The sequence below is a fragment of the Drosophila nasuta genome, unplaced genomic scaffold (genome assembly GCF_023558535.2).
Source record: "Drosophila nasuta strain 15112-1781.00 unplaced genomic scaffold, ASM2355853v1 ctg14_pilon, whole genome shotgun sequence".
Taxonomy (NCBI): Eukaryota; Metazoa; Arthropoda; class Insecta; order Diptera; family Drosophilidae; genus Drosophila; species Drosophila nasuta.
The window spans coordinates 838,743-859,912 of NW_026869386.1; the positions used below are offsets into that span (position 1 = coordinate 838,743).

Consider the following 21,170-nt stretch of genomic DNA (forward strand, 5'->3'; position numbering starts at 1 on the left):
TAAGCACATTTTATGAATTGTTTGAATATTTGTCATCTATCTTTTTAATTGTGCTATTATTTTTAAAATTCTCCGCCACTCGAAGCGATTTGTTAAACATTACTTTAATTTGCATATATGTATGTATGCATCCTATGTATATACATATGTATGTACGTACATGTAGATGTAGATGTCGTTTACGTAGTCAGCATCAACGTGTGCTTCAGTGACATGTCGCTGCAACTTGTAGAACAAATCTGCTTAGACAAGGCTTCGTGTTCGTGCACGGGGCAAAGCAAAAAAAATCAAATTATTTATTATATGAATGTATATGTAACACTATGATGATCATTCGGTTGATGATAATGACCAACGCTTGACGCCTGCGACATCGACGCAGCTTAAATTTTTGCTTTGGTTTGAATTATGGCACGAGCTCAATTCAGTTGAGTCCAATTTCTGGAACGGGAAGTGTCGATCAGTCTCGTTGTGAAGAAGCCAAAAAGGCAACTTGATCGCATATAAAAATTCATAGGATTAAGATTAGTACAAGGTATAAGAACGAAAATTACACGTATGTAATTTGTACTAATCTGAGTGAACGTAATAATCAGAATGCCAACCATTACCGAGGACTGCATTGATGGGTTTCAGCAGTACTATGCTAGGCCACTCGAGCGCCCAAAAAAGAAGTCATTTAAGCAAATGATCTATGACGATGAGGATAATTCATATTTCGGACGCACTATTGACAGTTGGGGTAAGTCTGGGATACATATATACATAGCTATATTTGAATGTGAAAGAATCTTTTTAAGTGTCTGCTTTTGTTGTCAACAATAGCGCGTTTAATAAACTACGCATGCATTTGCTCATTCATATACACATAATTAACTGTATTTTAGACATAAAGTAACTTTCTCATAAATTCATGTAAGTTATGAAAGCTTAAGGGTTTGTTTTTGAATAGCTCTCGTCAATTAGGGGTGGTAATTTATTTTGCACAGCATTGGCCGACATAAGTATCAGACTAATGTCGGGTCAAATATACTGCTCATCATGTGATTATCCAATAAATTTTACTATTTTATTGATGCTGATTTATTGTGAAATTCCTGTTTATAAAATCCATTTGTTGACCAAAATAAATTATGTCGCAATTAAAATATTAAAGCATTTTGTTTTCCAAACAAAGACTAACCACAAAAAAAACTAAAGTTTGGATTAAATTTAAAATTATAAGTCTGTCTTATTTCTTGTCGTATTTAGTTGTTTACATAAGTATAAAATGCCACAAAATGTGATCTATTAAAAATGTATCCCAATTCTTGAGTAAGGCTTCCTTTCAAAAAAGCTTAAACAATGAAGAGTGTTGTATAGATTCAAATAATGTCATATCTAATTTAAATTGCTTTGGAATAAATCAAATTGGCGTTAAAAAAAAGGTTGCTTTAAATGGAAAATTCATATTATCTGTAAGAGGTATAGATTATACATTCTATATAACATTATAAAGTCAAAGATTTTGATTTCAGTTATTAGTTGAAATAAATATAAAAGGTTAAGATAACACAGTTGTTAAATCTAGCATTTTAAATGCACGGCGGATGCAACTAATTTATGCCGTACTAAATTGAATGACCTTTTTAAATTGATGACCTCCAAGTTTATTATGTCTCTGATGACGACCTTTGTACGCATTCAAAGAGAGAAAAAACTTATGTCACAACTTTATTTTGTTTTCAAACAGGTAAAACTAAACTTATTGATCTTGATTAGCTTTAAAATGGTAAGGGAAGCTCTAATTTAATTTTTAGATTCCAAGAAAACAAAAACGAGGCACTCGAAAATAAAAGAAGTTACGATGTTCGAGTGTTCAAACATAAATTTCATTTTTTTGTAAGAGAGGGAGCTAAAATCTTTTTTTAACAACAATTCTTGCAAAATTTAGTGGTAATTTGGAGAAGAAGAAGAATTTGGAGAAGAAGATTCACCGATCTACATTTAATTTAATTATATTTACAAATCACTTCAACAAAATTTGTTAGTGCTCTGCTATATTTTAACACTTTCCTTAAATTTATCTTTATATGTATTAGGTTGTTTGGTAATGACATACCCGTTTTTACATTCAAATTTCGTGCTTCGCTTGTGAAGTCAAATATAATCGTATTTACATGAGCTTACACGTTAAAAAATTACAATCGATTAAAATGGAGTTCACAAACGCAGAAATTCGGGCAATTTTGAAATTTTATTTCGAACAGGGAAAAACTGCTGCGGATTCTCGCAGACAGATTATTGCTGTCTTAGGAGATAATAAACTTTCGATTCAAACCGCTGAACAATGTTAGGCGTTTCCGAAGTGGCAATTTTGATACCGAAACACCCAAGCCTTCCGGACGACCAGTGACCGTTGATACGGATAAAATAATGGAAATAGTGGATCGAGATCGTCATGTGACTATTAGAACCATCGCAGAGGAGCTGCAACTAAGCACGGAAACCGACCATAGGCATTTAAAGTCGAAAAATTTAACAAAAAAGCTCGATGTGTGGGTGCCTCTTGTGTCATCCCAAAAAAACCTTTTCGACCGTGTATTAATCTGCGAAACTTTGTTGTACCGTAATAAACTCGACTCATTTCTGGATCGGTTAGTCACTGGTGATGAAAAATGAATCACATATGACAACATAAAGCGTAAAAGATCCAGGTCGAAGCACGGTGAGTTGTCTCAAAAGGTGGCAAAGCCAGGACTGACGGCTCAGAAGGTGTTGCTGAGTGTATGGTGGAATATCAGAGGAATTATCCATTATGAAGTGTTGCCCTATGGCCACACCATCAATTCTGACCTTTACTGTGAACAACTAGAGCGATTGAAGATTGCACTTGAACAGAAGCGGCCAGCCATGGTGAATCGTAAGGGCGTTGGGTTCCATCATGACAACGCCAGGCCCCATACATCTTTGGAGACGCGTCACAAGCTACGGGAGCTTGGTTGGGAAGTGTTAATGCATCCACCTTATAGTCCGGACATAGCCCCAAGCGATAACCATCTGTTTTTGGCCATGCAAAATTTTTTCGATGGACAAAAATTGAGTTCAAGGGAGGATTGTGAAAATCGAATCGCCGAGTTTTTTGCCACTAGGGACAAGGACTTCTTTAGGAGAGGCATATAAAAGTTACCATCAAAATGGTAGAAAATCATCGAAGACAACGGTACATATAGCACTTACATCGGACAATGCTAAGTATGTTAAAATCGTCTTTAAAAATCAATAAAGAATGTCATTACCAAACAACCTTTATAGTAATATTGTAGATAGCTCACATTACTTCACCCACATCAATTTCATTGTCGATCTAAGGATCTGTGGAATATAAAAACAATCTGAGAGTTGTTGATATTTAGCCCTCTTATTGCCTTCGATGAACTTGAGCACATCTGACTTATGATTTTATGACAGCTCCGAACCACTTTTGCAGCTTTCCAAATAGCGAAAACTTCAACCTCAGAAATGCTACCCCCACCCCCTTCCAACTTCGAGCCTTGATGGTTGTGGAGATCATTATGAATGCGCAGCCCTACATACATATATAGCAAAAAATATATTTATGTCGTCAGTACAAGGGAGGAGGGTAGTATAGTCAGACGCTACGAGATACTGGACTTCCAGTAATGACACTTGGCCCTCGCTTAACACATATCCTCTTATTTTGTACTGAATCCATGTTTCGCTTAACACGATGATGTCTAGGAACGTAAACCCCGTGATAAGCGAAAGGGTTTAATGCAAAATAAGGTTCAATACAATATTCTAAATTGGTAGCAATAAAAATTTTGTATGGTTCAAATTTGGTCTGTTTTTATAAAAGTTTTCTACATTTAGCTATAATTTTTTTTCGACAGCATTTGTTATGTTTGCACGCAGATCAAGTTTGTTTCAAATTTTTGCCACGCCCACTTTCGCCCCTGCAAATCAAAAAAATCGAATAACAAGCGTAATTTTAAAGCTAGAGTTGCGAATTTTGGTTTATACAATAACTACTTTAGTAGTTATGATTCCTGAAAATTTGGTTGCGATAAGATAAAAATTGTGGAAGTAATTAAATAAATACTTTTGTATGGACAAAAACGCCTACTTTCTAGGGGTCTGAGTTGCTTTGGCCGACAATCTAGCACATTGTGCCGTCTATGGTATATTTTGAATGGTGTACTATATCGATATACCAAACATATCATTCGGTATATTTTTAGTATTTTCGGTATATTTTTAATATGATACCGCAATATTTTAGCTTTATTAAATTTGGGTAGCGGGTATCTCACAGTCGAGCACACTCGACTGTAACTTTCTTACTTGTTTTCTATTCATATCAAATTTGAAATGGATTTAGTTTCATTTATAGTTTAAACCAGTTCCTTTTTTTCAACATGTTTTCTTTTTTGGTGGCTCCCTATAAAAAAATCAGTCATTTTCGATTGTTTGGTGGCTTTTAAAACTTCTTTTAGCACTCCTTATAAGGCAAAAGTATTTTCGATGACCGGATCTGAATTTAAAAATTCAAGCTGCTAGCATATGCAAAACCTTCTTGGAGCTTTTCTATCGTTAAACCAATCTGATCGATTTCATCCGCGTTGAAATTTTGCTTGGGCAGGAATTCCTTTTCTTTAATGAACCTTTGTATTTCTTCTGGGTATGTGGTAGCAGCCCCATCATCGGCCGATGCCGCTTCGCCCTTAAATTTTTGGCAATGAATGGAAAACCTTTCTTTTATTTCTCGAACCATCCATTACTAGCAACGAAATCTATGCTGGAAGAGGGCTCTCCATTTTGCTCGAGCTTTCCATAAATCCTTAGTGCCGTTTCCTGAATGATCCGCTGTCTTAAAGGGATCTTTTCTTCGTAGCTATCGTCAATCGATATCGATATATCAATATTTTGCAATCGTGCAAGATCGAGGTTTTTAACGTGTTAAATGGGGAATGGAAGCAAATTTGTAACCGTGTCTTTTATATTGCAGTTGCAAAATGCTTCTGTCCTCCATATAAGCACTTAACTGGAAGGTCCATCTATTGGATTAACAGCATGTGTTAAGGCTAGATTCCAATGAAGGAGCAAGAAGACTCCACCCAAGACTACCACATCGCACCTCCTTTGTCATGGTCGAGTCACCCCATGTAGCTAACAATCCCATAAATTGAGGATTAAGGAAACGATAGATCGCTGGTGCAGTGCTAATAAAAATAAGACCCTGCGTAATGGCGTTAGTAGGCACATTATTGAAATCGCATGTCAAGGAATTATTGAAATCGCATGTCATTGATTGTCAAGGAATTTTTGGTTTAAATGATTTTTCTATGGAGAATACTAGAGTATAGAGAGGAGGCTCAATAGACACACCCTCTATGTACGCATGCTCGTTAGCCATCGGATGCACTGTAAGGCTGAATATCATATAATCGGTGGGAATCCAATGACTGTATTTACTTGCCTTCGACGAGAATGTTATCTTCGAGTTGCTCTAAAGGGTAAGGCATAAATCCAAGCGGAGGTGGAACATTTTAGTAAACTTACTAAAGTTGCATCGATCTTCTAGTTCGACTGCAGAGCCTGCAGAATTTACGGAATGCGGTGAGGAATCCTTTTTTAAGGATATTTACGTTTGATTCTAGCTTCTTCATCAAGTGGATTTTACTTGCGGACCTAGTCTGGACTGAATGTTGTTGTAATCCAAGAATTCCTTCTAGGGCATTGGCGTCCGTGTCGATGATAAGCTACTTTCTGGAGAACCACTAATCGAATGAGATCTTCCGGTGGAGCAGGTCAGTCGTGCTAACAGCAAACATCCTACACAGCTATAGCATTACGACAGTAAGATCATAGGTACTGTAATAAGGCAGTATATGAGCTTTAAACTCCTTCCCAATAAAGATGGCAGTTCTCAATCTACTTACCATCGTCGGAATAAAATGGTTGTAGTTTTCGATTCCCTGTTGCCATTTGCTATGTACGGTTTCTAGACCAACGCCATGTAGACAACTCCTTTTTCTATGATAAAGAGGAGCTCCACCGAAACTGTTTTGAATTAATAGTGGTGTTAAGTTTAAGCACATTCAGTAGAGGTTCGCAAACACACTGTGGATTCAGTGTACAGGAGGAGTCCGTAGCGCTATCTAGATTTATATATTTCCAAATCAACTAGCTACAACGGGTTCTCATTGAATGTTCTGAGGTAAAAGTACCCGTTACGCTTAAAGAACTTATCCTCGATTTTTTTATCTGAAGGATCACGTGTCCTACTTTATTGGTAAGAGCACATTGAAACAGCCGGGTTCTCCTTCTTTACCTTCTGAAAAAGAACCCATTCTCCTGAACAACAATTGCGAATTGAATATTGGCTTTCCGCATGAACTTAATGTTGTGTCTATCCACTACGTCTTGCCTGACTCTCTCCTATAAGCCGACCAGTTCTTATGGTCTGCGACTACAGGGACCTACGGCACCCGCGTAAATCAACCTCATGGTTGTGTTCGTGACAGTAGTGTTGCGGGGTAGCACCTATACCACATCAGAAATGTGATCGTTGGCGATTTCCTTCGATTTCCTTCGACGTTTAATCTAACATCCTAGCCCAAGTTGTTTTCTTCGTATACATAATCAAAGATAAAATGGGTAATTTTATTCTTGTCAGAAAATAGGACACGAGTGGTCACAAAATTAATAAAATGGCGTAGCATATAAAAAACAAGTTAAAAAGGTACAGTTGAGTGTGCTCGTCTGTGATATACCCGCTACCCGTTTTGAATAAGATCAAAATATTGCGGTAATATTCTCAAAATATACCAAAATAATATACCTCAAAAATACTAAAAATGACAAATTGTATAATTGATATATTGATATGGTACTAATTTAAAGATATACCATAGATTGCAAAATATACCAAACTGTCAGCCAAAGCATATAAGACCCCTATTAGGTAGGCGTTTTGGCCAATACAAAAGTATTTCTTCAATTTTTATCCAATCGCAACCAAAACCAGGAACCAAAACTCGAGAGTCTAGCTTTAAAATTACTCTTGTTATTCGATTTTTGTCGATTTGCGGGGGCGAAAGTGGGCGTGGCGAGAATTTCAAACAAACTTGATCTGCGTGCAAATATAACAAATGCTGCAATAGCTCTATTTCTTATAGTCTCTGAAATCTAGGTGTTCATACAGACGGAAGGTGAGACGGACAGACGGACATGGCTAGATCGATATATCGATGTTGGCCTGACAACTTCAACATCGATAGTGACATCGATACATCGACTGTTTTGACATCAGAGGCAAAATACGGAAATATTCTCCTATTTTTTAACAAAAATAACGATTTAATTTGATCTCAAAAGATCCCTAAATGAAAATTTAGTTAATGAGAAAAAACGAATTGTTAGTTTGTAAGAAACTGAAAATAGTGTTCTGTTATATTCATTTTAAGTTGTTTTTAAAATACATTTATTTACTTTTTTCGTCCATTTTTGGTTGTTTTATAAATTGAAAAATTTTGTTCGATATATCGATGTTGTGTCTGGGAAACACCGAAAACATCGATATAGGGGAAACATCGATGTTTTTGCTCGTCCAATAGTGATAGCACGATTAATCATATGATACCTCTCAATCGTTTAATTTTTTTTCAATTAGCGCTTTAATTGTATCGAAAAATGGAATTCGATTAATTGAATCATTAACGGAGTATACTACAAAATAATCGCGACACTCAATGTTTAGTAGCATTTTATAATGGTTCCAACAACCAGCAAAGTGTAGAAACATTTTTACAAAATGAATGAAAAAGTGCAGTGACGATTATGCGAGAAAAAGTTGAAATATTGCAAATAATATGTTTTAGCATTTAAAGCTGAGCTATACATTATAAGCTATATGTACATACATATGTATGAATATGTTATATCTGGCCTGTATTGCTTCCTTATTGGCTCATCAGTACTGGCAGAGCGTCTTTTCTATGGCGAATGCTACTTCTACAGAAAAGACTAATAGGCTAACTTCTTCGCGTCTAATTATTTTTTCTTCATTCAGTACTAAATAAATAAATAATTGCATTACATTCACATGTAAAAAAACAAAAATTGCTACGCAAAAATTAATTAATCGATTATTTTTATTTTGTTTAGACTAATTGCAATTATAAATTGTATGGTTTCAATTAATCATATGATTTAATAATCGAATATATTAAACGGTAACCCCCCCAATATATGTACATACAATATACACACATATAGTAAGCAAGTCAGCGTATTAGTTGCCTAAAAATTGTCTTGTTCTTCTTCTTTTATTATTCGGAAATATGTTTATGCAAATGATAATAGAAACAGCACATAAATATGGAATATTTTTTAAACACAAAATACCAAAAAAGTCGATGAGAATAAAATAAGTAACTATTTTCTTGGCATCTCATTTAAAGTCGGCAATGGCGAAAAGTCAGCAGCAGACTGTATACTCGAGTTTCCAAGTCTGCTGCAGTTGTTAGTTAAACGCTGTTCCCAGATGTGCGAAATCTTCACAACTCCATATAAAAAAACCGGCTTGAAAATTTTTGCGGCGACATTTCGTTCCGCAACTCCCAGTACAAAAAAAAAATAAACGCTTCGATTCTCCGAAATGGAATGAATGTGGATATCAAATCAGCAGATGCACATGCGAAAAAATAGACAACCTATTATTGCGCACTTATATCGGCAAAGTTTACAGAATCATCGATGAATGGGATTCATCGGTATTTTTTAATTTCCTATATACATATTTAATAGGCAAATGTTGAGTGGTGTGCCCATATTTTGTTTTTTTTTAGCATTTTCGTGCAAAATTTAGAATCATAAAGTTTGCCAACAACGGTCACTCTAAAATTGGAACTTGCTAAATATATTGCTTTTCCGCACTTTGAAATTATGCTCATTTGTACATTTTTTTCGGTAGAGAAATAAAAAATGTTCCATGCAGTTGTAAACAAAAACTCATAAGAAATGTATTTACGCATATCTTTTGAATTATTTTTCCTCGACATTACTTTGGCTAAGATGGATCTTTTGTCTGGAATTCCCAGCATAGCGTCTATCAACACAGGATTAAGTCAGAAACAAATTTTTGCTTGCCCTTCCACAGAGCTTCGATCTTCTTATCGGCCTGGAGAGCCTGCTGGATTGGCGGGAAACTCAATGTAGTCCTTCTGAGAGGACATTCACAGATGTTTCTATTTGCTTTTCCGAGTTGGTTGCACTCGGCGGATCTAGAGTGTTTGTAACAATACTGGAGAACTCCATCTAGTCCGTATTGTAAGGGTTTCTGAATGTCTCAACCATGTAAACCCTGTTAAGTTCAATTTTAAACTGAGTTTACCTATTATCAGAGAGGGGGTGTAATAGTACTTATATATGTGGGTTCCTCACCTATATTGCACGGTTCCTGAACCAAAGCATGCTCGCGAGGGATCTGTCTGCATGGACAATTCCGTCAAAACCTCTTCGGCCTTGTCAGTCAGGTTGAAGTTCAGAGGGAATCGGTTCCGCTCTCAAGACCGAAATCTGCCTCTACCTTCCTTGACCACAATGTGTGTAGGACCTTGTCGGTCGGATGACATTTTTTGAGGCAAAGGTACACGCTTCATAAGCCCCAAGCCATATCACCTTTGCGCTTTTAAGGTAAAACCGCGGCTTCCTTATTGATCTCACTCTGAACGATTATCGGAAGGAGCACCTTTACCTCCGATATGGACGGAATATTATTTCTGTTCACTACGTCCAGGTTGGCCCCTTCCCATAAGCCGTCCAGCTTGAAGACGGTTGCCTTCAGCTAAAGCAATGTTGGGTCGTGCTTGCATGTCAGGGTCTTAACACCAGACATCGTCACGGGTGGCAAATTTCGACACTCGACTCACACCCGTACTTTTAAGAGTGCGAGTGCTACTCGTGCACTCGCAAAACGAGTGAGAGATACACACTTATTCAAAATCATGCGAGTGCTGCGAGTATGAGTCATTGTCATACTCGAGCCTTTCTTGCACTCGCCTATTCGGCACCCGATCATTTTAGGCACTCGGCTTGTACACACTTGTGTCTCGCGGGTGGTTGTTCTTCGTGCAACCGATCATTTTAGACACTCTTGACGAAATGCTCTGACACTCGCGAGTGTTTTGCTCAGACACTCGCGAGTGTTTGATCAGACACTCGCGAGTGTCTGAGCAAATACTCGGGTGTTTTTCCCCCACCCCTATTGATGCTTGTGTGTCGCGGCTCGCGGGTAGATTTTATGACTTTTGACTTCTTTGAATGATTTTTGGGTGTTTTTACTTTGACAAATGGTCAAATAAAATATCAGGTGGTTTTTCCTGAAATTTATGGAAATTGCACAAATTTGCAAAATACCCTTTTGTAATTATATAGGCATTTACAATAGTGTTATAAACAGTTAATAAAATTTCTGATTTTCCGGTTATTGATGAATATAAAACCCAAAAACTCATAAAACAGGTAAAATTTCACTTTACAAACCCCGGATTTTCCACATTTCCTATTGAATTATAATATTCATTAGGTATGAATGGGCGTTACATTTTGTCGGGTCAGGTCAGGTTGGTAAATTTAGTTGTTAAACCTTTTGGAATTTTTTGAAATTCTTTACCTAAAACAATAAAATCATAAAAATAACAAGAACAATACAAAAAGCCGACGGCATTTCTTGCATCTCAATATACATACACACAAACGTACATATGTATGTACATACATACAATCATGCCGGTCCACCCATAACCACCGGCACCGGCTTTACCCGAGTGCATAGAATCACCGATCGCAAATTGCCGAGTATGCCTCGGCACTCGCACTCGCGAGTGTAAGGCTCGCGAGTGGCGAGTATGCCTCGGCACTCGCACTCGCGAGTGTAAGGCTCGCGATACACTTATTGCTCATGAGTATAAGGCTCGCGAGTGTGAGTATTTTTGGCCACTCGCACTCGCGAGTGTAAGGCTACCGAAAAGGCACATGAGTAACGGGTGCACCCGTTGAGTGTGTATACCCGTGCCGTTCTCTGCTTAACACCGTTCATCCACCACGCACCTTCAAAAGTGAACATTGGGCTGTCTCAGGCGTTCTCCATCCACAGTGTGTCGACCAGCCTGTTATAGGTCAACCGACATATCTCTGCAGACATTTTTCCGTTAGAGCTGCTTGTTAATGGCTTCAACTAAAACAAAATTAAAATTATTTAGTTCAATAGACTAATTGGGAGAAGTGATAAGACTGCACGGAATTTTTAGAATTGTATCGGATTTATTTTGAAATTTAAAAAACCATATATTTTTTTTTTTTTGCAATGAATTTTAATTGTTTTTTCCCGGTATAATTATTGCGCTAAGAAAATAACGTTTCTGTTCCCCGTTCCCTTAGTCTTCCTCTCTTGTTTGTTTACTGCAGTCTTTTATTCACTATTTATTTTACTAGCCAAACCCCTGGAATATATACATACTTGTATTCTGCAGACCCATCTTTGCGATTTTGTTAAGAAATGTGGATATAAGGAGAGTGATATCACATTCCAACAAGATAGAGGTCCAAAACACACGTCCAAAATCGTCAAAGAATGGATCGCAAACAAAATGTTTAGTTAATGGACTGATCTCAATCCTATTCGATAGTGAAAAATCAATTGGGACTCTACGAATCGGTTTCAGCAAAACAGCACAAGTTGTGGTAAGAATGGAGAGCTATTCCAAAAGAAGTAATTCCCAATTTGGTAGAATGTATGCCAAATCGAATAAATAGTGTAATTAGAAATAAGGGTCTTTGGAACAAGTATTAAAAATAAGCGTGTGTTAAAAAGTTCATATAGAGCATAACTGAGCACATGTTATTTATTCCTCAATTAGATCAACTAGTTTATTTTGTTATATTTTTTATAAGAATTTGTTAATAAATATTCGAAGAAATAGCCCAACAAATTGAAGTAGTCAGTTTTCGAATTCACTGAAAAAGGGATTTCTGGCCCCGTAAAGGAAATTTTACAAATTATGAGTTAGCAGAGATTATACCTCTCTCACAGTTTGAATAATCAGTACTGTAGACCAGAAACTTGTAGTCGAGATTGAGGAAAGGTTATAATAATTGAAGATATAATTGAAGACGATTTTGTAGATCCTTTCTTTATTACTGTGCACCCAGTTCTTAGATTTTGGACGTTTAGTCTCTTCAGGTATGGAAGAATTATGTGTGGCCCGTGATATTCATTCCTGATATTCAGTCCTATATAATATGCGCCTTTTCGTTTTGCGAGAAACTAATGACGTAATGTACGTAATCGTTGCATGACTCCTATTTGCTCATTATTGTTGCCGGGAAAATAGTCTGCCCAATTCATATTTAACGTTTCAAACCAAAAATGCTGTTGCCTTGGCTGTTTAGTCCGTAGGATAGAAACGACATTTGTGTTATATGCAAGTGCTTTGTGAGATTTTACGAAAACACCTTCACACATTGCCATAATTTTGAATATGTTTGCCACATTCTGGAGAACCTCCTTCCTTATAATTTAAATTCATATGCGACTGTTTTTTTCACACAACTCCATGCAAATTGTTGCAACTAAATTTCGTTCCGCAGTTCCCACCACTATAAAATTTTAAACGTATCGATACTCCGATATTGGAATGTATGTGGATATCAAATCATCAATTTCACACGCGAAAAAATAGAGAACCTATTATTCCTCTCTCATATCGGCAAAGTAAAGAGAAGCATCTAAATGAATAATCTAAAACACAAATTAAGAAAAAAGCGCCTGAGGCATTTTGATAGAATAGGATAGAATATAACTTTTCGCATTAATTAATATTATTGAGTAGTATATAATTGTAAAACCAAAAAAAATATTGCAAACAAGTTGCAATAATATGTGCTTGTGATATGATTTCATCTGTTGTTTTTTAACAATTGAATTTATTTAATAGGCAAATGTTTTAGTGGTGTGGACATAAATTTTTGTTTCTTACCGTTTCCGTACTAAATTTAAGGTCATAAGGGTTGCCAAAAACGATCACTTTAAGATTTAGGGAACTTGCGAAACGAATCGCTTTTCGCACGTTTAAAATTTTGCACATCTGGTTACAACACTTAAAATTAGATTTTGTGGTCGTCCGGGTCACCAGATCGATGCCGATAATCCCGTCAAACGTGGAAAGCGAGTGGAGCATTGCGAAATTCGCACTAGTTTCAGAGATAATCATTATACACTTTTGCGCGAAATTTATATATCTATGTTGTGTCTTCACTAGGAAATGTTTCTCCACGGATATAACAATACATAATTAATAAGTATTTGGTCTTGCTACTGTTCCACATGGGGAATCAGGACCTTATCCTTAAAAAATGAATATTGTCGGGTCCTCTCGATTTTGACTTTCTAGCATAGATTTTCTTTCTGGGTTGCAAATACATTCTTTTTCTTCTTATAGTTGATTCCTTGGTTCCTTGGGTTAAGTGAATCTGATCGTGCTTATACAGATTTTAGGTTCTGATTTTATTATTGGCCGTAGCATTATCTTGCGACTTCCTGCAGGATTTAGCCACGATTAACTATTAAAATTTGGCTATTGCGGTTGTTATGGTCGGGGAGGCTAATTTCCGAAAGCGTGATGTTTTGAGTTGTGAGGATTTGTTAAAGTTTTTAGTTTGACAACAAATTTAGTTTAATCGGAAATATTGTTATTTGTGCCATTCTATGAATGATGTTTATTCTGTTTTCGAAGCGAAACTGTTCGAAAAGTTTCAAAATTTGTTTTAGCTTCCTTCGCTAATGCGAGGACTGAAGGGAAATGGACGAGAAGAGCCACGGTTATAACTACAGTCTTTAAAATTTCTGACAATTTGGTTGGGATCAGATGAAATTGTTGAATGCATTAAAACAAATAAATTGTATGCGGCATATTTTGGCTAATATTTTGGTATATTTATCGAAAAAATGCGATATCCATGAAAATCAGCTGGTTCACTTGCAAATTTTGACACCTTAAATTTATTTCAATTTGTTTTGTAATTCTAAAAAAATTAAAACCAAAGTCAAAAAATCAAAGAAAATAGACTGAGGCATACAAAATGTTTAATGAGCGATTTGCTTATTATGATGTAAAACAGAAAGAAGTAGAGGCATTTGATGAATAATAAAAGAAAATTATATATATCTATACCATTTAAATGCCCTCTGTGAAATTGCTACTTTTTGTTTGATTTCTTTCCACTGTTTTTGATATTCTTCTTCCTATCTGAGTTTGTTTACTGTTCGCGTGATGCAGTTTGGTATAAACACTTGCATAGAACTGCATCATCAAAGCAAATATACTTGGTCTAAATACTCTTACTCTATTACACAAAATCTTAGAGCGACCGTTTTTGGCAACCCTTATGACCCTAAAAATTATGGCCACACACTGAACCATTTGCCTATAAAGCGGCTTTCCCAAATACGTGAAGTCGTGTTGTTTCCACGCAACTGCATATAAAAAAAAGGCCTTTCAAAATTTTTGCGGCGTTATTTCGATTCGCAGTTAGTACAAAAAAGTTTTAAGCGTAACGATACTCCGATATTGAAATGCATAAGAAAATTAAATCAACACATTTACTTGAGAGAACATAGACAACGTATTATTTCGAATTCATATCGGATGATATATGTCATTGAATAGAAGCATCAGGGTGGATGATTTGAAAAAAAAGAAAGCGCATGAGGTATTTTCTCGTGAAGAGAAATACCATTAATTTATATTATTTAGTCGCATCTACATATGAAATTTAAAATAAAAAAAATTGCAACACAGTTTCAGTAATATGTGGGATATTGTCGCCATAGAAATATAGTAGGCAATGAAGGTGATTTCATCTGTTGTTTTTTAACAACTACATTTATTTAATACGCAAATGTTTGAGTGATGTAGACATAAATTTTGGAATCTTCCAATTCCGTGCCAAATCTAGGGTTATAAATGTTGCCAAAAACGGTCACTCTAAAATTTTGGGAAATTGCGAAACGTATCACTCTTTCGCATGTTTGAAATTATGCTTATCTGGGAACAGGGTTTTAAAGGTTGTCTATTTTTTGCATATGGAACTGCCGATTTGGCATTCACATGCATTCTAATATGGGAGTATCGACACGGTATTTTTTATATATAATAATATAATAATTAATTTGTAAAGAAACACAAATCTTTGACGCACTTGCAGTATCCATTTCCGATTTAATTTTTTACATTAATATAAGGAACATGGTGTCATGTTGCACTTATCAATGCGTTTCATTTATAATGGTATAAAATAATCACGAATATAATTAAGAGTATTGTGTTTTTGGCTCCAATAATACATTTTTTATTTCATCTTGAACATAAGAAATGTGATAAAATTAAACTTTTTAAAATAGCTGAAAAGTTTCTTAAACCGACTCCACATCAGCTTTGTGTCACCTAAAATCTCATAAAGATAGTTGGTATTTGGTTGATAATGATTTCTGTGGCGCCTGTCAGTTTGGGATAAGATTTTAAAACACAAAGAAGCCACCAAAAAAAAACGTTTCCAGCTCCAATTTTAACATTAACTTAAATCATTTCTTTCCGTCGTATTTGACTGTTTTATGAATTGCTCATACAAATGTAGAATATTATGATATATGTATGTATGTATGTACAAGTATTATTTTCACTCTGTTCTGGTATTACGTGGCACTGCTGCTCTTAAACTCAATGAGTAATGAGTGTAATTCTATTCTCTGAGACTAAAAGATGAACACATTTAGAGCTAAACCATTTTCCGTTCCGTAGACCTAACAGTTTTGCGCTCAAAACAAACTCAAAAGTCGCTCAGAGCGGATACCAAAGGCCAGGCTGAGAGAGCCCGCTTGCGAGACAAACACAGTGAAAAGGAGAATGAGAGAGTGAGGGTTATTTCTTTTTTAATAATTTGCTCGCTGGTGGTTACGATGTTATGTGCTAGTAGCACAGTGCTACTCTGTTTACTTGTTGTTGTCAAAGTATCGATACAAAACCCGACACGAGAATCAAGCCAAGCCAAGTCTGTTTCACTGTCCTATAGGCAGAGCTCAGTTTTGGTTTTCAGTCTGAAATTAGTTTTGAACGTCAACGAAACGTTCGACGCACAGCGTTCAGCGTTGGCAGCTTGACGGGTATAATTATTATTTAAACGAATAAATTATATGCAACGTAAATTTCACTAGTGCCCAGTAATAATGTAGTGCAATAACACATCCTTTTGTTTTGTGACAGTGCCTTTTATTCTGCTCAGTATTTCATTTCTTGAACTTTGTTGTAATGTTTTGTGTTCCTTGAAATAGTTGAGAAAGAAGTCATGCCTTGGCATTTATCGAAATTGTATCTTTAGGGGTTACTTTAAGATATCAGTAGAGGATTTTGTCTTGAAGTACTATACTTTAACAAAAAAGATATGATTTATAGAGAAAAACATTTCTATAAGCTCAGCCTCATTGCGTTATCACATTATGATATTTGTAAGAGTGTGCGGGTCCAGCAAAAAAATGCCTCACTTGCAAACTAAAAGGTGTGGTTGTTTGTACATACATATGTGTGTATGTATGTACGTGCAAAGCTAAGAGCGGAGTAGCCCCCGACAAAGTTAAGCAATTTTTTCTTTTTCTCTTTTATCAGCAAAGAGACTTAAAATACGCTTATAAATAATGGGTATGTTGTACATACATACATATGTATGTTCATGGGTGCATACATACAATGTTAATAAGTACCCTACAACGTGCGTGGTTAGCTATTTGTTTTAATTATAACAAAAAAAAAATCTGTAATTATTAATATTAATAAAAGGCAAAGATTCAAAAATATCTTATGGTCAACGCTAATGAGGCGATGAAAATACCACTCCACCGGCAATTCCACTTCAAAAGCACATGAGCATACATATATGTATGTATGTATGTTTATATTTACATATGTATGTATGTATGTATGTATACTTTTGTACATATCCTGACATATTTTCATATTGTCTTTAGTACATTAGCCACAGTAGTTTTATGTTTGTTTCATTGGCATTAGCTCTAATTTACCACGATACAGATGCTTGATTTCTAACTAACAAAAAAAAAAAGCTTCGCTGGTATTGCCTGAAAAGCGGTTAGTGGTGGTATATTGCGTCAGGAGCAAGCCAAAATGGCGCCAAGAGTCAAGCGGGGGAAACACGAGTGTAGAGAAATTCTCGGGATGCAAAACAAAGCATAGAGCCATTGAGAAATAAGCGGACATGTTATAAATTTAAAGTATTTCTAAAATAAAAAAACACATAATTTGAATTTTTAGATCGTCTAAATAAGTGCACTTCATTTTCGAAGTATTTACAATAACATCATATAAAAAAGAAACATAAACAACCCACCAAAATGTCGAAACCAGTACCAATGTCAACATCTAATACTGAAAATGACCTACAAAATCTTCGCAAACCGGAACCATTTAGTTTCAGTGATTTTCTATATAATCCCGAGAAGGGTACAGTTATGGGAAGAGATCGTAAATCATGGGGTAAGTTCAGTGGTTTAATTTCATCGTTACACCTGTAAATTGTAGTACAAAGTAATATTTCAGATTCAGAACCAAAAAAAGGCTACTTTAATTGTTTATTATATTCTAAAACAACAGAATATAAATATATATGTACATATGTACATATATATATTTATATTGGACTCCACTGTAGCTTACTCGTTTCTATGAAGATACGATATTAGTAAAATATATTATTAAAATGACAACCCTGTCTAGGGAAATAAATAAGTACAAACAAATAAACAAATTTTAAATACCACATACGAGTAGCTGATGCAAATGTTTATAGTCTACAAGTGTATGTACTATATACATACATATGTACATACATGAGTTTCGCCTTACAAAACACTTACATCCCATATATTCGTATGTAAGCCTATATATATATATGTATGTACATATGTTGTTTATATATGTACATACATATGTACATATGTATGTAGCACTACAGCTTTGTTTTTTGGCTGTCAGAAATATTCTACGCTGGTACGCCCTGACACTGCAGTTAGGAATTAGTTAAAATTTGTATCTACATACATGTACATACATACATATGTATGTACCTAGTAGGTACTACCTACCTAGTAAAAACCTGCTGATCGATATCAAATTTCGAATTTAAAGAAAATTATCGAGTTTTGTAATAAAGTATTTAACAGAACATATGTACATACATAAACATATATGAATATACATATTACAACCACTCAATGTTTCATGCAATATGTACATACATACATATGTACGCAAATGCTTCATTCTTTTCTAACTTACATGATCACAGCTCTATGTGAATAAAATGCTGAATGAATGAAACTGACATAACCAGACAAGTCAACCATTGATCCACCGGTCTGCGCGGCAGTCACCAGTGATGCCAATTTGTCCTTTTTCCGGACAGATCTGTCCTGTTTTTAACGTTTCATCCGGAAAAAATTGAAAATCATCCGCATACCTGAAATCTGTCTTTTTTTTAGATTTTTCATCCGGAAATCTGTCCTTTTTTTTAAATCTAATATAAATTATTATTCTTTATTTATCTAAAATAGTTGCTTTCACGCTCCAATTTAAATTTATTAGTAGCTGTAAAATTTGAAACAGGTGGCAACTTTTCGCGGCTGCCATACCTATATCGACAGTTTGGTAAAAAATTAATCGAAAAACTCTATTCACGGTTTACTTGCACTCTCTGTTTCGGTACTGGACACACAATTTCAAAATTTGTATTATAAAGTTAAAAATGCAAAAAAAAATGTATAAGCAAAAGTTTCGGGACTGTTGGCTACTGCAGCCCGATTTTAAAGATTGGAATAGCCATAATTCAGACATTAACAAGGCTTATTTCAAATACTGTAAATGCAGTATTAACTGTAAAATTGACCAAATAAGAGTGCACATGACGACAAAAAAACATACGCAAAATACATCAAGTTTAGTGAAACAAAGTAAAATTTATTTCGAGCCGGTCAAATCTTCAGAAACTTGTCGCCAAGAAGCTGAATTAGTATTAGAAATGAATTAGTAAAAACACATTTTGACGCCAAGAAGGTTAAATTGCACAGAACCAAGTGCACTAACCTTATTAGAAATGTAGTGTCTGACAGACACTGCCTGTGCCAGAAAAGTATCTCCAAATAATTGGCTTCATGGCTACTTATGAGGACAGCAATAATCGAAGCTGCCTTAAAACTATTATCTTAATAATAAAAAACAAAATTATTGTAAACAAACATTTTGTCCCTTTTTCTATCATTTTTATAATATTTTCATCCTATTTTTCCTGTTTTTTTTTCTCAATCTGTCCTTTTTTTCGAAAAAATATTGGCATCACTGGCAGTCACTCGCGGTCGTCGCATAACACGAAAATCAATTAGGGACTTTGCACATAACACATAATAACACACATATGTACATTGTTTTAATTTTGCCTGAGTTTATGACAGCTATGCATGTGCATGTTAAAGCGGCTTAAAAACTGTTTCCCTAATTAAATTTTCAATGTTTTTTTTAATTCTTCCAATTTTTATTTTTATAGATGAACATATTTATGTATATAAAACACATGTACATACATATGTATGTATGACAGCTTGGCAACGATCAGAGAGCTATATTGAGCATAGTCAAAGGCAGTGTTGCCAGGTTCTGAGCACGCGTATAAGCTAGATTTTTGAAAAAACAAGCTAGAATAAGCCAAATGTAAAAACAAAAATAATGCAGAAAAATAACCTACACCCAAATGAGAGAAAACATTAAACCTTATGTTTTTATGTGGGTTGCAAAAATCTTTGGGGGCTATTTTTATGATTAGGTCTTTAAATTTCCATTGCGACAGTTTCCAAAAGAAAAAAACACCAATTCAAAGGGTATGGATTTATAATAGTTTTCTGTATAATTGAACAAAAATCTAATTAAATGTCTTATTACTGCCTATTGCTAACATATGTTTCTTCGATGCTGCGAAAAATTTGTTTATACATACATACATATGTACATATATCTCTTGGCATTTTAACAAACGCTTTATTTAATTTCACAACTCCAAACGATTAGTGGTAACACTACAGAAGATCGTTCTTTGATGTCACTATTAATTAGAAATACATTCACGATCATACCAAATGCACATAACCATCGGCAAAAAAAGAACAGGCATGCATATTTTTCTTACAGAACAAACCGTTTATGTCGCAAATACATTTAAAACTAGAATATGTTAGATGAATTTTAAAATAAGCTATATTTCAAGCTATAAGCTAGATGCATATTTTACAAGCTTTTCCATTTTCAAATATGCTAGAACTAGCTTATAATAAGCTAAACTGGCAACACTGGTCAAAGAGGCAGAGGTCACTCTTAAGTAAAGTGTACTCTTGAAACGAGAATTTAAGAGAAATCATAGAAGTGAAACATGTACATACCCACATACAATTCATAAAAACATTATTCATTGCTTAAGACGAGCTGTTCTCTTATACTCTGCGCAATTTTTTTTTTTAATCAAGTGAGGTCGGCTGCTCCGATGTCAATTTAAAAACGATAATTCAATCAAATCAATTGAGCCGTCGACATTGTTGATCTACAGCAATGAATTTTGAATTGCATTAGTATTTAAGTAATTGAATCAAACACTTCCCTGCATTTTTTACAGCTAAAATCGGCACGTTTTATTTTGCTTTCTATGGAGTTCTTGGTGCACTTGTTGCCATTTGCATGTGGGCATTCTTTCAGACATTAGACCCACGAATACCGAAATGGACATTGGATAGTTCAATCATTGGTACAAATCCAGGTAACCACAATGTTGCAAATTACTCACACATATAAATCTCATCTATAACTTTTTTCAGGTCTTGGATTTCGTCCTCTGCCACCAGTTGATAATGTGGAGAGCACATTGATTTGGTATAAGGGCACACAACACGAGAACTATAAGCATTGGACAGACTCATTAGATGATTTTCTTGCAGGTAAGTCCTATTAATTCCATGTCATTGTCACATGCAGAAAACTTGAGTAACTACACCATAGATC

At 35.1% G+C, this 21,170-nt stretch overlaps 2 protein-coding genes across 8 annotated transcripts in view; one reads left to right on the top strand and one right to left on the bottom strand.

Annotated features, from left to right (window-relative positions):
• Window positions 1–425: 425 nt before the first annotated feature.
• The window catches only part of LOC132797606 (sodium/potassium-transporting ATPase subunit beta-2), a 39,283-nt gene continuing 18,538 nt past the window's right edge, over window positions 426–21,170 (top strand). For 2 of the 4 annotated variants that reach the window (XM_060809364.1, XM_060809365.1), the window contains exons 1-4: window positions 426–535; window positions 597–742; window positions 20,788–20,928; window positions 20,987–21,106. In XM_060809364.1, coding sequence (XP_060665347.1) covers window positions 598–742; window positions 20,788–20,928; window positions 20,987–21,106 — 406 coding nt within the window. In that variant the 5' untranslated portion in view covers window positions 426–535; window position 597. Of the gene's footprint in view, window positions 743–16,120; window positions 16,226–17,387; window positions 17,610–20,787; window positions 20,929–20,986; window positions 21,107–21,170 lie in introns of those variants that run through there. The other 2 variants (XM_060809367.1, XM_060809366.1) reach the window with 2 other exon arrangements.
• Window positions 11,084–16,145, bottom strand: LOC132797609 (uncharacterized). Of its 4 annotated transcripts, none has more exons than XR_009633743.1 (2): window positions 15,265–16,145; window positions 11,084–11,242 (listed from the first exon to the last, which is right to left on the bottom strand). XR_009633743.1 is itself a non-coding variant. In XM_060809370.1 (2 exons), exons 1-2 carry the CDS (start codon window positions 13,275–13,277, stop codon window positions 11,141–11,143), a joined length of 336 nt encoding a protein of 111 aa, XP_060665353.1. In that variant the 5' UTR covers window positions 13,278–14,479; the 3' UTR covers window positions 11,084–11,140. The 4 variants fall into 4 exon arrangements, 1 of the variants encoding a protein (XP_060665353.1); XM_060809370.1 differs by lacking the exon at window positions 15,265–16,145 and adding an exon at window positions 13,044–14,479; XR_009633741.1 differs by lacking the exons at window positions 11,084–11,242; window positions 15,265–16,145 and adding exons at window positions 11,249–12,805; window positions 13,044–14,494.

Bases quoted from the DNA above. Each gene is read 5' to 3' on its own strand.
- LOC132797609 (XM_060809370.1), bottom strand. From the start codon at position 13,277: ATGATTATCTCTGAAACTAGTGCGAATTTCGCAATGCTCCACTCGCTT. The intron at 11,243-13,043 runs GTAAGAAACAAA...ATTTTGTTTTAG, and splicing joins TTAAATTTAGTACGGAAACG to TTGAAGCCATTAACAAGCAG.